The following is a 17,096-nucleotide window of genomic DNA, read 5'->3' as shown; positions in this document are numbered from 1 at the left end:
TTGGTGGAATAGTTTCTCACTTCTACATCGTCTCTCGTTCAGTGAATTTCACTGAAGAACCTCTGCCAATGAGGTCTGGCCATCTTGGGTAAGGAGTCATTCCTTCTAATCTTGCATTTTCATTTCTTCTTTAGAAGATAGACTAAATCTAGTGGTTTCAGCTTTAGAAGATGTTTTAAATAGGTCTGCATCTGTAAACTATTAATACAGGTAATGAGCAATGAGATTTCTGAGATCTGGAGTCAAAAGGTTAAGCAATTCTCTCTTCTTAAGTTAACATAACAGCAGCCACAGTAATCCATATGGTGGACTGGACTGATACTTCTGCCTAAAATGACTTTCAGGTACCTGATTGGATAGCTAACACACACTCTTGGACCTCCTACCCAAGAGTAGAAGATTGCTTGTGCATGTTCCATCATGCATGTTCCATCGTAAGGGCTGGAAAAGGATTGAATCCTTTGAAGTGAAATATATAACCAAATAGGGAAATTTCATCTAAGGAAGGCATGGAACTGAAATTCGGTTCCTCAGTGGGAATCTCCTTACCTTGAATGAGCAAAATTTCTGTTATGAATTCCTTTTCCAGTGCTGTGCCACATATTATCTGTCCCTAATTATTACATGCCATCTTATGTTTTCCTCTCTGTCCACCTTCTCTTTCTTCTAATTATGTGTGTGTTCTGATTAAGGTAGCATATGCTTAAACTGCATGTGAGTTGCACTGGTGTAGCACCCTTCACACCAGATTACTTTTGAAGAGTCCTTACATAGTCTACAAAATAGGGCTACTATCCCAGGGATCAGGCTCTACCTAGTTTCCAATTAATTTTGGAGCACTGTTTAAAAGGTTGATCATTATCTCTCAAGTCCTAAATGCATTGACATTAAATGCTAACTAATGGCCTGCTGGAGGACATTCTTTGTGCCCACCTATGGAAAAAAGTGGGCACCTGTGACATGTGTCGGTCACTTTATTCTACCTCTTCCCCAATATATGATGCTTGTGGTGTAGTTTTATGATAATACAGCTATTTAGATTGCATTTTAATAAATGGAGTACTCCATCCCATTTAACTTAATGAAACCTATTTCTGAATAGTCCTACATGACTCGGATTTTAGTAGCAAGGATGATAGACAAAGTATCTTAGATTAAGGCTAAATACATGAAGTTGGATATTGAAATTAATAATAAAGTTGATGGGAGAAAGCAGTATGGATCATTTCATAAGTGAAGGACCTTCTTCTGACAGAGAGTGGAATTCTCATTCTGGTGGGGTGACTAATAATCATCAACACATCCTGGCCTTGGCATTTGCTGTAAAGGAGGTCAATGAAAACCCTCATCTTTTACCTAATCTCACCTTGGGCTTCCACATCTACGACAGCTACTTTGATGCCAAGCAGACTTACTATTCCACATTGTTACTTACATCCACACTGGAGGCGTTTGTTCCAAATTATATATGTACCATGGAGGAAAACCTGATAGCAGTTGTTGGCGGACCGGACTCCGAAACCTCTCTGCATATAGCACCTATTTTGGACATCTACAAGATCCCACAGGTGGCTTATTTGTCTCTGTATGTGTGAAATATGGCCCTTTTTAATTTGATTCTTTTCCATCTAAGTGAAATGGGCTCATTAAGGAGATAGATTCTGCTCTTCAGAGGTCAGCAAAAGAAGAAAAAAACTCTAATTCCTGTGACCTCTTTGTTTGGTTTGATGGGAGTTATTCCCCACAACCTCTAGAGGGCACAATGTTGGGATAAGGATATTATAGGCTATGGTTAGAAGACCTGCAGTTAGAAAAATAGCAGATGTTACTTGAATGAGGAAAAATGGGTCAAATGGAGAAAGAGACAAAGTAGTTATATGATCCATATGTTCAAAGTTAGGACATTCTACATCAAGCAATACCTGTTGTTTTTTAATTGCCTGCTGAATTATGGGTGTTGGTGTTTCAGTAAGATATCACTCAACCAAGAATTTGGAGTGGAAAGCTGAAGAGCATGTATGTGTGGAGGTTTGAAAAAGGAGGGGTAAAGATAAGAAAGTGTGAGATTTTTGTTCACTTTATGTCCCCCCCCCCCCCCAACATTTACAAATGCCTTTATAAGTTCTATAGAAAGCCCTTGTGATTCATAAATTCTGAACCTGGGTGAAAGTGAAGTTGATATGTTGGTTCACTGGAGAAATTTCAGGAAAGCTTAGTTCAAGGGAGGGAAACTTCCGGCCTATGTGACTAAACCAGTAGTTACCACATGTTCTGGATCAAAACTCCCAGACGTTTTGACTACTAACTGTGCTGGCCAGGATTTCTGGGAGTTTTAGTTCAAGAACATTTGGTGAGCCATGTTTATGAACCAGTGGTCTAAACTCTAAACCATCAAATTTGTCCTTTGAATCTAGAACTGCTCTGTTAAGAGATTCTCCTACAGCTTTTTAGTGGTATTCTGTGTCACCTCTTTCTAGAAATCTACATTTATCGCCAGTCACCTTGGCAATAATGAGTGCATGGTTCCTGTACCATTCATGCATCGAACGGAGAAATTCAGAGAATGCGGCTGTGAAAAATTGGTTTGCTTCCACCTGTCACTCATTTCAGGGAATAGAGACATCGTTCTTTCTACTATCCATAAGTGACAAGTTTACATGAAGGAGCCCCCTCCATGCATGGTAAACTTGTGTGTCTCTCCACACAAAGATGGTTCATAAGGACTTGGGGCCAGAATTCCAGAAGCAATTAATGTGAGCCATACCATGAACTGCTAGATAGCTCAGTGATTTAGGTATCTGGCTGCAGAGCCAGTGATTGGGTGTTTGACTCCTTATTGTGTTTCCTTGACAGGCGCTGGGCTGGGTAATCTATAGTGTCCATTCCAGCTCTGTAGTAGATGATAATAATAATGATTATAAGTGGTAAATAAATGTTCATTTTTTTCTTCCTCTCCTTAACATACTTGCCTTAGCTCGTATATGCCTCTGCTCCTTTAATGGATGATAAAATTCCAGGCCTTCCCTTCTACAAAACATTTCCCAAGGAAGCCCTTCTGTATGGGGCGACTCTTTCTTTGCTTCTGCATTTTAGATGGACTTGGATTGGGGTTCTCATTATAGATTCTGACGGTGGAGAAAGATTTTCCCAAAATGTCCTTCCATCGTGGTCTGAACATGGGATCTGCATTGCTGTCGTACAGAGGGTCCCCACGTTTGGTTTTAAGCACAACTTTGATGTCTGGTTAAAACGTTATGTAATAATTTATGAAAAAATCATGAGCAGCAATGCCAATGTGTGGCTGGTCTATGGAGAATCTTATGCCATGACACACTGGAAACTGTTGTCGTGTATATCTGAATTAAAGGCTGTAACACAAGCATTGAAAGGTAAAGTGTGGATAATGACAGCTGAAATTGTGTTCGCTTCTTTCGAATGTCAAAGTACCCAGGAGAGAGAGTTAATCCATGGTGCACTGTCTTTCACAATCCATCCCAGCCACCTTCCAGGATTATATCAATATGTAACAAGCCAAACGCCTTCAAGCATAACTGAGAATGGCTTCATCAGGGACTTCCGGCAAGAGGCATTTCGCTGCGTGTTCCATAATAAAGATGTGGGAGGGAATATTTGCACAGGACAAGAAACGCTTGAGAGTCTTTCTGGAGCTTATCTTGAAAGCAGTATGTCTGGCTACAGCTACTACACCTACCGCGCTGTGTATGCTGTGGTGCATGCCTTAAATGCCATGGCACAGTCAAGACAGAAGCATAACCTGATGGTGGATAGAAAAAGGCTTCAATCTCCTTATCAACTAGCTTGGCAGGTAACGTACTTAATCCAACTTCTCCATCATAAATTCATTCACCTATATTATCCATTCAGGGCTACAAACTACCCAGTATTCTGGAGCCCTCCAGTTTTTTCAAATGTGGAAGTAAGGAGCCATGCAGAGAGAGATAGGTGAGGTGAAAGAGATAGAAATCATGGGGGGGGGCAACTGCAAAGTGTGGGTGTTGCATGAGAGAGAGAAAGACACACACAAAGAGAACAGAGGCATAGAAAGAGAAGGGGACACACATACGTTTTTTGCGGGGGAGAGCAGCTGAGAGTGGATGGAGCTGTAGAAAGATAGGCAGGGAGCAACAGAGAAAAAAATGAGTCTGGGTAAGAGTGAGGAGTAACTGATAGAGAAAAAGACCTTCTCTTGAATATTTTATGGCTACAAGAATGCAAAGCAATCCTTTACCTCAATTTCTTTTTTGCCTTTTCAGTTGAACTGGGTTTGTGTTCAAGAGGCAATTTAGCCTTCAGTTCTTCACCTTTGAACTCAACAGTAAGGATCGTTACAGTAAATAGGATTCACTTCTGGACAAGGTTATATTATGACTATAACCCTAGTACAAGAATACTTGAGACTGAACTCATTTAGACTTCCTTCAGAATATACTGGCAGGTTATCCAGAAGCATTATCTTCTTCGGTTGATAACACATGAGTGTCAAATACAGTTGCACTGCAATTTTGTGCTGGTCTATTCAGGAAGAAGTCCTATGGAATTCGGTAGGGTTCATTGGCAGGTGTATATGGTACTGTTGCTCTAACTTCTAATCAATTCATCCATTGCAAAACTGAGTGTATTGTGTGTTAAACTTCTGTTTTAAATGCCAGGAAAATCAATATTGAAAAAAATCCTCTAGTTTATGAAGCTGGGACATTGTTTGCATGCCCAAGAAATGGTGCAACATTACCTCTCAAAATGGTGTCTGCATAGCCAGCATGGAAAAGGGTGCCAAATATTTGGTAGCATAAATATTTGGAAAACTTGTTGACAAACAGTTATGACCATTGCTTTGTTTGAGTGAGATGTGGTTAAAGATGAGATGAAAAAAGGAATCAGGTTCTGAGATTTTCCTTGATTAGCATATGTCTGTGAATAGCAGTGAGTGCAGGGGGGCAGGTTCTTAGAGATCATCTTGACAGCTGCCACTGATGTCATCAACATTGCTATGTAATGCTTGGCAGCATTTTTCCTGCAGGCAAAATAGGCACAAGACTGCAATGCTGGACCTCTTCCTGGTGTTTTGAATCATGGATACAGAAGCAATCCCCACATTCATGAAGCAGAATTTTTTTGAAGGATGAAACACTGTTTTAAAGGTGATTTTGCTATGCATATCCCCCTCTCTCATGCTTGTGCTTCTCCTTCTTTGTACTTGGAAGAAAAACTTTAAATTTGTAGCTGCTGAAATATTTTGTCTTTGCCAATGCTTACCAGTTTTTAATCCAGGCAGCTTTCCTCCAATCTGGATTTAGCTGGACAAAACTAACATATTTTCCAACCTAGCTCAACTGCAATCACACAAATAATATCATACTACATGTAAACAGAAAACATTCACATGTTTATGCTGTAGGGGGGTGTTACATACAGCACTGATGTTACCTGTCTGTCATGGGTTTGGAGGGAAAGTTCCATCCTATGGGGAGTGGAAGGCGGGACATCAGGAGGAGGGGCTGTACTGTATAAATATGTGATGCCTGTGTGCTGAGAGGGAGATACTGAGAGACACTGGGTTGTGACGAAGCAGCAGCTGGGAAGAAGGAGCTGTTGTGGGAGTCTGTGTGTCAGACAGGGTACTACTGTGTGTCAGAGTACCAACCTGATAGGTTCAGGTGTCTGTTGGTTAGCCAGAACTGATAGGTTCAGGGTCTGTGCTTTAAGTTAAGGGTTCTGTGTGAACCAAACTGTATGCATGTATGAGTGAAAGTAAGCCACGTTACTTTATCTTATTTACCTGATTGTTTATTTTTCCCTGTGTGTATTTAAAATAAACCTTATTCTTTTTATTGTTTAAAAATCCATCCCTGGTCTGTGTGACTTCTTACAGGGAATGGTTGGTGGCAGCTTAGTGTAACTGTGTGACATATCCCAGTAGGTCTGGGTTTGTCACATTGATTGGTGTCCAGCGTGTGGGATACGACTGGTCCAGTTGTCCAGCGGTCCAGCAAAGCCTTGGCAAGTGTGCCCAGAGCAAGGGGGGTCTAGTCAGGGACAGTCTGAGGCGCGTAGGTAATCTTCTAGGTGTACCTCACGGGGAGGTGCGCTAGTAGAAGAACGTGCCAACTGGGGAGACTTAGATTAAGGTGCTCTGAGGTAGCCTGGTTTTGGCGGGAAAAAGCTGAGGCAAAACTGCGTAGTAACAGCGAGCTAGCTTGCCAGCTGAGAGGCCCAGCAGAGGGGGGTAGGCTCTGACTCGATACTGTTGCAAGTAGTGCTGAAGAACAGCAGCAATCTCTATAGGAAAGCTGGTTCTGAGGCAAGAAGGAAAAAAGTGGTCGTTTTATTCTGAGGCTTGACTTTTTAAAGTAGCCTGTTCTGAGGGGGGATTATGCCCTTGACTCGAAGCCAAGTGGCAGACATGAGTGAAGTGAAAGACCCCCAGATTGACCAAGGTTCTGAGGATGAATTTGGCTCAGTGCAAGGTGACAGCACAGGAGAGCAGGACCCAGAACTCAGAAAAATACTCCTAGCCCAACAGCATGAACTGAGGGTGAGGGAAATGGAGGAAAGAATAGAGAGAGAAAGAAGGGAGGAAAGGGAAAGACAAATTGAAATGGAGCAAAGGGAAAGGGAGAAACAGCGGCAATTTGAAATAGAGAGATTGGAAAGAGAAGAAAGATTAGAGAGAGAGAAAATTGCTCTGGAAAAAGAAAGGATGGCGTATGAGTTAAGAAAACTGGAAATGATGAACCAGAACAATAATAACAATAGGGATTCTGAGGGAGGCCAATTATCTAAAGCTGACCTGAAGAAATTCCCTGTGTACCACAAGGGAGATTGTCCTGAGGTGTTCTTTTCCCTAGTGGAAAGAGCGTTTGTGGACTTCTCAGTGAGGGAAACTGAGAAGATGACCATCATGCGATCTTTAATCAGTGGTAGCCTGGCTGAGGTCTATGCCGAGATGCCTGAGGAACTGATGAAAGATTTTGCAGAGTTTAAGAAACTGGTGTTTGCCAGACATGGGATAAATGCAGAGCAGCTGAGACAAAGATTCAGGTCCCTCACCAAGAAGCCAGAGCAGACTTTTACCCAAGTGGGGGCCCAATTGGTGAGGCTGCTTGAGAAATGGCTATCGCAGGAGGGGACAGAGACCTATGAGCAGCTTAAAGATTTGATAGCGCTGGAACAGTTCTATTCAGTCCTGCATGGGGAATTGAAATTCCAGGTGAGGGAAAGGAAACCGAAATCTGTGGCAGAAGCCGCGGAGGTCGCAGATTTTATTTCCCAAATAAGAAAGCCCTTGGGTGAGGGGAAATCTGTAGGTAAACCCAAAGAAACCTACAGCAAGTACTCTCAGGGACCAGGGAAAAGCCAGCAAGGGGGAGGGGCCCATGGTGAAGGGAAGCCCTCAGACATGAAATTAAGACCTCAGATTTTGGAGGGAAAACCAAAACAAGATGAGAGAGAATCAAAATACACCAGAAAATGCTATTTCTGTCAGGGAAAGGGTCATCTAATCTCAGAGTGTGAGAAATTAAAGCAGCTAAAAGGAATGGTGCCTCAGGAGTCTAGTGGGACCAAGCCAAAAGCTGTGTTCTGTGTCCAGAAAGAGCAAGGCTCAGGGTCACTGAGGGAGCCTGTTGCCATGGCTACTCAGTCTGGAACAGCTACCTCTGCTGATCAGGCTGAGGAAAATGGTCCTCTTGTGGAGGTAAAGCGCTGCTTGCTGGTAAAAACAGATTCTCAGTTGTTTGAGGCAGCAGGGGTGGACGTAGGAATACTTGACCGTCAGTATAGGGGGCTGCGGGACACTTGTTCCCAGGTAACCCTGTGCCATCCAGATATTATTCCTAGGGAGTTTATAATCCCAAATGAGAGCATGAAGGTGGCAGGGATTGAGGGGCAGGTAATCTCTCTGCCAGTAGCAGAGGTACCTGTCAACTTTCAAGGCTGGAGGGGAGATTGGCGGCTAGCGATTTCATCGACTCTGCCAGCAGCCGTGCTCGTGGGAAATGACCTGGCTGAACATGTGAAACGGGTGCTAGTGATTACACGCTCACAAGCCACCACAGGGACAGTTCAGGGGGGTAATGATGAGCCAGAGACGGAAGCAGAGGGGAGTTCAGAAGCTGTGGTGGAAACCTTAACCACAGACAGCAGATTTGGACAGGAGCAAAAGGCAGACGCCACTCTCCAAAAGTGTTTTGAACAGGTGACTGACGCCCAGCTAACACCTGAAACCCCAGTGAGATTTCTGGAGGAAAAGGGGATTTTATATAGAGAAACCCTGAGGAATATCTCAAAAGGGGGAGATGGGATCAGAAGTCAGCTGGTGGTACCTGAAAAGTATCGCCCCATGATCTTACAAAGGGGGCACTCTGACATGTTTGCTGCACACTTAGGAGTGAACAAAACACAGCAGAGAATCACACAGAATTTCTACTGGCCTGACATAGGGAAGCAGATCAGGGAGTTCTGTAAACAATGTGATGTGTGTCAAAGGCAGGGGAATAACCGCGACAGGACCAAAGCAAAGTTGTGCCCTTTGCCTGTGATTGACACTCCGTTCAAATGCATAGGGGTGGATATTGTGGGACCTTTGCCCAAGGCCACAAAGAGGGGGAACAGGTTCATTCTAACAATAGTGGACCATGCCACAAGGTATCCTGAAGCCATACCCTTGACTAACATTGAAACTAACACAGTGGCCGATGCTTTGGTGGGGTATATGTCCAGGATGGGATTTGCCTCAGAGATAATCACAGATTTGGGAGCATCGTTCACATCTAAGCTCATGAAACGCTTATGGCAAATCTGTGGAATTAAGCACAAGGAAACCACTGCCTATCATCCGGAAAGTAATGGGTTAACTGAGAAGTTCAATGGGACTCTGATGCGCATGATTAGGGCTTACTTGGCAGAGAATCCAAACAATTGGGACCAGAAGCTGCAATCCCTTTTGTTTGCTTATCGATCAGTGCCACAAGCCAGTACCGGGTTCAGTCCATTTGAACTTTTATTTGGGAGAAGGGTGAAAGGGCCCCTTGATTTGATCAAACAAAATTGGGAGCAGATCACCCAGGATGACCCACAAGACGTTGTGACTTACATAGACACCTTGATGAATGACCTAAGGAGAAATCTAGAGCTGGCAGCAGAAAACCTGCAAGCTCAGAAGGTCAGACAGAAAACATGGTATGACCACAAAGCTAGAGAGAGGCACTTTGACCCAGGGGAGGAAGTGCTTTGGCTTAGGCCCTGCAGAGAGAATAAACTGCAGCTCAAATGGGCAGGACCATATAGGGTCATTTCCAAGATGTCAGACCTGAACTACCTAATAGAGCAGGAGGAGAACCAAGCAAGGAGGGTGGTTCATGTGAATGCCCTAAAACCCTACTACAGAGGGGAACAGAGGGTTTTATTCGCGATAAAAGCAGCTGAGAGTGAGGAAGCTGAATCACCCTTCTGGGAGGGTAGAGGGGAAGTAAAATACAACCCAGAGGAGGTAAAGATCAGTCCTGCACTCACCCAAGACCAGCAGCAAGAACTAAAAATGCTGCTTAGTAAATATCAACAGGTGTTTTCCAACAAGCCGGGGATAGTGAAGGGAGTGATGCATCGGATCCACACAGGGGATGCACCCCCGCAGGCAGTATCCCCATACCGAGTAACGGGACCCTATAGGGACAAGGTGCGGAAGGAGCTGGACGAGATGCTGAGGGAGAACATAATCGTCCCCTCTTCTAGTCCTTGGTCCTCTCCGATAGTCCTCGTGGACAAGCCTGATGGGAGCATTAGGTTTTGTGTCGATTACAGGAAATTAAACCGTGTAACCACTCCTGATGCCTACCCAATGCCCAGGCTAGACAACCTGATTGAAACCATAGGGGGTTGTCGGTTCATCTCATCATTGGACCTGGTAAAGGGATATTGGCAATTAAGAATTGATCCCAGGGATCAAGAAAAGACTGCCTTTTGCAGCCCTTTTGGTCTCTATGAGTTTCGAGTCCTGAGCTTTGGTCTCAGAAATGCACCAGCCACATTCCAAAGGCTGATGGACCAGACCTTGGCAGGGCTCAGTGACTTTACAGTGGCCTACATTGACGACATAGGGATCTTCAGTAATACCTGGGAAGATCACCTGATACACCTGGAGTTAGTGCTGCAGAGGTTAAGTGCAGCAGGGCTAACAGTAAAGGCCAGCAAGTGTCAGCTGGGTAGCCCAGAAATAAAATACTTGGGTCACATGGTAGGGGGAGGAGTGATAAAACCCCTAGAGGCCAAAATAGAAGCAGTTCGTGATTGGCCTAGACCCAACACCAAGAAAAAAGTCAAATCATTTCTTGGGTTGGTGGGCTACTACAGAAAGTTCATCCCGAGGTTTAGCGAGATTGCGGCTCCGCTGACCGATCTGACGAGGAAGAAGGCTGATGACCGCATCCCGTGGACCAGCGACTGTGAGGCGGCGTTCCAGAGGTTGAAGGAGGCGTTAATCAACTATCCTGTCCTGTGTGCTCCAGACTTCGACCGGGAGTTCATCATCTACACCGATGCGTCTAACAGCGGGGTAGGAGCAGTTCTGTGCCAGGAGGATGAGAATGGTGACCAGCATCCAGTGTCCTACCTGAGTAGGAAACTTCAAAAAGGACTATGACTTTGAAGTGAAGGTGGTCAGAGGGTCAGTGAACTGTGTTGCTGACGCCTTATCAAGAAGACCTGAAGATTGAAGACGGCGAAAGAACATGGACTATGTGTATATAATGAGAACAAAAAGTTAAAATGTACCTGGTTTTTTGAACATGGTTTGTATGAATAAAGGTAAATTGATGTAATGTATATGGTAAATGTTTAAATGCCTAATTGCTATGGTTGACTTAGAATGTAAGTATGAGTAAGTATAGTATGGTATGTATAACTGTTGTTGTGTGTTTTATACAGGTTGTTTTTTGGTGAAAAGCACGTTAGCTTTCCCCCTACAAAACAACTTATAAAGAGGGGAGGTGTTACATACAGCACTGATGTTACCTGTCTGTCATGGGTTTGGAGGGAAAGTTCCATCCTATGGGGAGTGGAAGGCGGGACATCAGGAGGAGGGGCTGTACTGTATAAATATGTGATGCCTGTGTGCTGAGAGGGAGATACTGAGAGACACTGGGTTGTGACGAAGCAGCAGCTGGGAAGAAGGAGCTGTTGTGGGAGTCTGTGTGTCAGACAGGGTACTACTGTGTGTCAGAGTACCAACCTGATAGGTTCAGGTGTCTGTTGGTTAGCCAGAACTGATAGGTTCAGGGTCTGTGCTTTAAGTTAAGGGTTCTGTGTGAACCAAACTGTATGCATGTATGAGTGAAAGTAAGCCACGTTACTTTATCTTATTTACCTGATTGTTTATTTTTCCCTGTGTGTATTTAAAATAAACCTTATTCTTTTTATTGTTTAAAAATCCATCCCTGGTCTGTGTGACTTCTTACAGGGAATGGTTGGTGGCAGCTTAGTGTAACTGTGTGACATATCCCAGTAGGTCTGTCAATGTGACAAACCCAGACCTACTGGGATCTGCCACACTTTCACTAAGCTGCCACCAACCATTCCCTATAAGAAGTCACACAGACCAGGGATGGATTTTCAAACAATAAAAGAATAAGGTTTATTTACATACAACACACAGGGATAATAAAATGATTAGGTGAATAAAATAAAGTAACGTGGCTTAATCTCACTCATACAAGCATACAGTTTGGTTCACACAGAACCCTTAACTTGAAGCACAGACCCTGAACCTATCAGTTCTGGCTAACCAACAGACACCTGAACCTATCAGGTTGGTACTCTGACACACAGAAGTACCCTGTCTGACACACAGACTCCCACAACAGCTCCTTCTTCCCAGCTGCTGCTTCGTCACAACCCAGTGTCTCTCAGCATCTCTCAGTATCTCCTAAACTCTTCACACACACTCCACATATTTATACAGTACAGCCCCTCCTCCTGATGTCCCGCCTTCCACTCCCCATAGGATGGAACTTTCCCTCCAAACCCATGACAGACAGGTAACATCAGTGCTGTATGTAACACCTCCCCTCTTTATAAGTTGTTTTGTGGGGGGAGGTGTTTTGAATCATGGATACAGAAGCAATCCCCACATTCATGAAGCAGAATTTTTTTGAAGGATGAAACACTGTTTTAAAGGTGATTTTGCTATGCATATCCCCCTCTCTCATGCTTGTGCTTCTCCTTCTTTGTACTTGGAAGAAAAACTTTAAATTTGTAGCTGCTGAAATATTTTGTCTTTGCCAATGCTTACCAGTTTTTAATCCAGGCAGCTTTCCTCCAATCTGGATTTAGCTGGACAAAACTAACATATTTTCCAACCTAGCTCAACTGCAATCACACAAATAATATCATACTACATGTAAACAGAAAACATTCACATGTTTATGCTGTAGGGGGGAAATTCATAATTTAGTTGAATTGAAAATGTAGATCTAACCATAGCAAAAACCATAACATGGGTAGGTAAAGAAACTGGTATAAGCAAATCTGAAAGAGTCAACAGGCTGCTTTCCAAATGTCATGTTTCTTAATCTTGTCTTGACTGTTCCAATCTAGCTCCATCCATTTCTGAGAGGTGTATCATTTAATAACAGTGCTGGGGAGAAGATTTCCTTTGACAACAATGGGGAGTTAGTCGCCAGATTTGATGTCATCAATTGGATTGCCTCCTCAAACCAGTCCTTGTCTAGAGTGAAAGTTGGGTGGATAGATCCTCAGGCTCCCCCAGAACAAGCACTCACCATCAATGAAAAAGACATAACATGGCATAGATGGTTTAACCAGGTATGATCTCAGTGAGGCAAATTTCTGATGTCTCCCATCTCTGAAGCATGTTGATACTAGTGCCCTGTCAATGCTACATCCAGTTTTCCTGTCAGAAGAAGAAAAAAAATTCAGAGAGCTATGTGAAAACCTTGTTGTGATCTGGGTCAGTGCGCTTTAATATTGTACTAATAGTTCCAGTCAGTCTGGGTATTTTAAATTGATTTACCTGGATGCATTTTAATACATCTTGATCCTCCTGGGCTACTTAAAATTTGACACTTATTTGAATTATACTAGATTATGATAATCAGGCAGTTGTAAGCCTTGTTATGCAGTGCGACTTTACATGGCAATACATACAAAAGCAAATATGAATGGCTCTACATTTTATATGATAAAAATATTACAACTTTATATACATTTTTGCTACCTGTTTGTGTTTTCATATTCATGGTGTTATGTTTTGAAAGCTGACAAGGGTGATCAGCACCAGAATCCCTGCATCCTGGGGCTACTAAAGGCTTCTCTGTGGCAGAAAGGAGGTGTAAGAATTCTTAGACGCACAAATAGGGAAAAATGAAATTAATTTAAATCAATTATTTCTGATGCTCCAGTCCAGTACACGTTGGTGGACCTGCACCAAGAGGACCTTGCTCAATTTATAATGTTATAGCAGAGTACCATATTAATCAACTGAATATGGACTCTAAAATAGCTCTTTTTCTTCTTCCTGTGATGTGGAAAGTTACTACAGCTCTCAGAATCACCCTGATACTCTACCTCTGGGATTTTAGTAAAAGTAACAGTACAAAAGTAACTTTCCCCAAAATTAATAGTAATTACACGGTACCAAAGCAGAACCATAGTTTTTGACTGTTCTGAAAGATTCCACCTTGTGGGTTCACTCTAGGTGTTATGAAACCAACTCTGACCTTTTTACCTCATGCCTCTTCTTGTTATCTCTGGTGATCACCCACTGATAGTTATTGACAACAGCTGAGAAGTGCTACCTAAAGTTTTAAGCATCTCTGGAACTTTTTAAAAAAAGCATTGTGTAGCCATAGAATGAAGGCTTTCTCAGGTAAATTAAAACCAAATGAAATGTCATAGAACTGTAAAAAAAAACTTATTCTGCACTAGTATGATCATCTCCATCTATCTATGCATTAGACTCGGCCTGTTTCTGTATGTACGGAGAGCTGTCCCCCTGGTTCCAGCAAGAAAGTGAAGGAGGGGGAGCCATTTTGCTGCCATGACTGCATCCCATGTCCAAATGGGAAGATTTCAGACCAAAAGGGTGAGAAGAAATATACAGTGTCAATAGATCCTACATAACAATAATAGAATCCTAGAAGACCAGGACTGGAACAGACCACAGTGATCCTTGAGTATAGCCCCCCACCACCAGAGCAGGCAATCTCCACCTACAACATCCTTGGCAGGAGGTCATCCATCCTCTGTGTAAACACCACCCTCAGAGGTGGTAGAATTCACTGTTATAGCTCTTAATGTTAAAAACTTTTCCTTTAATTTAAATCCAGTACTTCAGATCCTACCCTCTGGAGTTTTAGAAAACAAGCTTGCTGCCTCCCAGTCTCCTGTTTTGTAGGCAAAACATACACAAAAATCCCCTGAACCCTTCCTTGTAGATCTTGGCTTCTAAAGTTTTAATTACCCCAGTTGCTCTCCTCTGGGCATGTGCCATCTTCTCAATATTGGTCATGAATATAAAATCTGACACGCATAAGCCTTATTTCTTCACTGTGTGAAACACAGACTAGAGAGATTTCTGATACTTAGGATGGTGAAGAAGTGAATAAAAAGAAAGATTCATGTTTCATTTGCATTCATAGCAGAGGTATATTTAAAAAGTCACAATATCTAAATGAAGAGAAGAGTAACAGAATGTGGCTGGTGCTCAATATGGTTTAGGCATCTGGCTGCGGATCCAGAGATTGGGTTGGAAGTTTGATTCCCCACTGTGACTCCTTGACAGGGGCTGGACTTGATGATCTATAGGGTCCCTTCCAGTTCTGCAGTTCTGAGGTTATTATTAGAAACTGCTGGATAGTTCAGTGGTCTGTAGCTTAGACATAAGTTATGCTACTCAAAAAGCATATAATAATCACCAGCTGAAATCCTGTTGCTTAGTGTAGTTAGTTACAACTAGAGTAGACCCACTGGATCAGTGTAATTCTTCTGTAAGTTTCAATGGGCCTATTCTAGTTGCAGCTTACTATGCTAAGAAATAGTATTTCAGCCAGATACTATTAGTCACAAGTCTGTATACTATGTTCAGTATCAGAAGAGATATGCCATATGCTTGCAATTCATGGACTCAGCGGGCAGGTGCATTATCCAAAAATGTTGGGGCAGGGGGATGACTCAAGTCAGGAATTTACTGACTAAGGTATCTTGGAATACTAGTTGTTAGGAACCATAACAATATTATGGGTCATGACACTCTCAGAAGACTCTAGTACAGATGTCTGCTTGGCCATTGTTAACAAATAATACTGGACTCTCTTCCTCACCCTTTTTTTGTGTATGTAACTGTCTCAACATCTTCCTCAGACATGAATGACTGTGTTACCTGTGTAGATGGAAAATATCCAAACAAAAACAAGGATTCATGCATTCCCAAGGATACCAATTTCCTGTTTTATGGAGAACCTTTGGGGATCAGTTTAGCTTCTATTGCTCTTTCCTTTTCTTTGATCACAGCTATGGTGCTGGGAACATACCTGAAGCACCACAACACACCCATTGTCAAAGCTAACAATCAGGACCTCACCTACATTCTCCTTGTTGCTCTCCTGCTGTGCTTTCTCTGTGTATTGCTCTTCATCGGCCAACCTCAGAAAGTGACATGTCTCCTCCGACAGACTATTTTTGGCATCGTCTTCTCTGTGTCTGTTTCCTGTGTGCTGGCAAAGACCATTACAGTGGTTGTGGCTTTCATGGCCACCAAACCAGGATCCAAGATGAGGACGTGGGTGGGGAAAAGACTGTCTACCGCCATTGTGATTTCTTGTTCCCTTATTCAAGCAGGCATCTGCACTGTGTGGTTGGCAACTTCTCCCCCATTTCCAGATGTTGACGTGCACTCAATGATACAAGAAATCATACTAGAATGTAATGAGGGTTCAGTGGCTCTGTTTTACTGTGTCTTGGGCTATATGGGTTTCTTGGCCATTGTCAGCTGTTCTGTGGCTTTCTTTGCTAGGAATCTGCCAGACAGTTTCAATGAAGCCAAGTACATTGCTATGAGCATGTTGCTCTTTTGCAGTGTTTGGCTGTTCTTTGTTCCAGCATACTTGAGCACCAAAGGGAAATACATGGTAGCTGTGGAAATCTTTGCTATCTTAGCCTCAAGTGCTGGGTTGCTGGGCTGCATCTTCTTTCCAAAAGTTTTCATTATTTTGTTTAGGCCTCACCTGAACAAGAGGGAACAGCTAAGAAGGAAAACACACTGAAGCATTTTCTTTTGTCCTTTGTGTTTCTTTCACTAACTTTAATTCCTCCTTTGTCTGAATCTAGTCTGGCTTTCCATATGATATGGTTTGTATACAAATTATACCCAAAAAAGGAGTTACAATTCATCCTTTTCTGACACCTTTGCTAATAAGAAACTATTGTGTCTCTTCAGAATGGTAGCTTCTTGTCCACAATACAAGTTGTGCATCTGGACAATTTAATGTACAGCACACCCATTTCTTTCAGAACAACCCATAATTTCTCATGATCTACAAAGGGTTTTGCCATAGTCTATAAAGCACAGATTGATCTTCTGAAATTCTTTGTTCCCCCCAGTCCCGGAATAAAGATGTGAGACAGTGATATGGATTAAATATGGGCCACACTTTATTAAATCAAATCACATCAATCTATATTTTCAAACATTATCAAAAGAGGGAGCCTGCTGTAGCGGAAACAGGAGAAGGCGGGGGTATCCCAATACCCCCTGATCCGCCATTGGGTGAGTCCCTGGCCCCAGGTTCCAGTGGTCTTAAAGACAGCAGGAACCCGACTGGCCACTAATAAACACCCCAGACCTCAAGACATCTTTAATTGATGACTGTTGGTCAGGAAGTGGCCCAGTGCATCTTCCCTGCACCGGCCCTGTAATCGCACGATCCACAGATCCGGGAGGTCGGATGTGCTGTTGGCTTACCTGAATTACAAACGGGACACACCGAGACTACCTGTTTTTCTGCACTACCTGCCAGTGTGACCAAATCAACCACCAAAAATGCCAACAACCCTTCTCTAGTGTG

At 43.0% G+C, this 17,096-nt stretch overlaps 1 protein-coding gene across 1 annotated transcript; it reads left to right on the top strand.

The window, feature by feature from the left end:
• The first annotated feature begins 12,164 nt into the window (after nucleotides 1-12,164).
• On the top strand, nucleotides 12,165-16,389 carry LOC110070060 (vomeronasal type-2 receptor 26-like). The gene has a single exon (XM_078378141.1). It carries the CDS (start codon nucleotides 15,396-15,398, stop codon nucleotides 16,293-16,295), a length of 900 nt encoding a protein of 299 aa, XP_078234267.1. The 5' UTR covers nucleotides 12,165-15,395; the 3' UTR covers nucleotides 16,296-16,389.
• Nucleotides 16,390-17,096: the final 707 nt, after the last annotated feature.

The sequence above is a fragment of the Pogona vitticeps genome, chromosome 6, assembly GCF_051106095.1.
Source record: "Pogona vitticeps strain Pit_001003342236 chromosome 6, PviZW2.1, whole genome shotgun sequence".
Lineage (NCBI taxonomy): Eukaryota > Metazoa > Chordata > Lepidosauria > Squamata > Agamidae > Pogona > Pogona vitticeps.
The sequence above is the reverse complement of the archived record's forward strand: the minus strand, read 5'-3'. Positions and strand labels throughout refer to the sequence as shown.

Excerpts from the sequence above, each read along its gene's own strand:
- LOC110070060 (XM_078378141.1), top strand. The coding sequence starts at position 15,396 with ATGAATGACTGTGTTACCTGTGTAGATGGAAAATATCCAAACAAAAAC.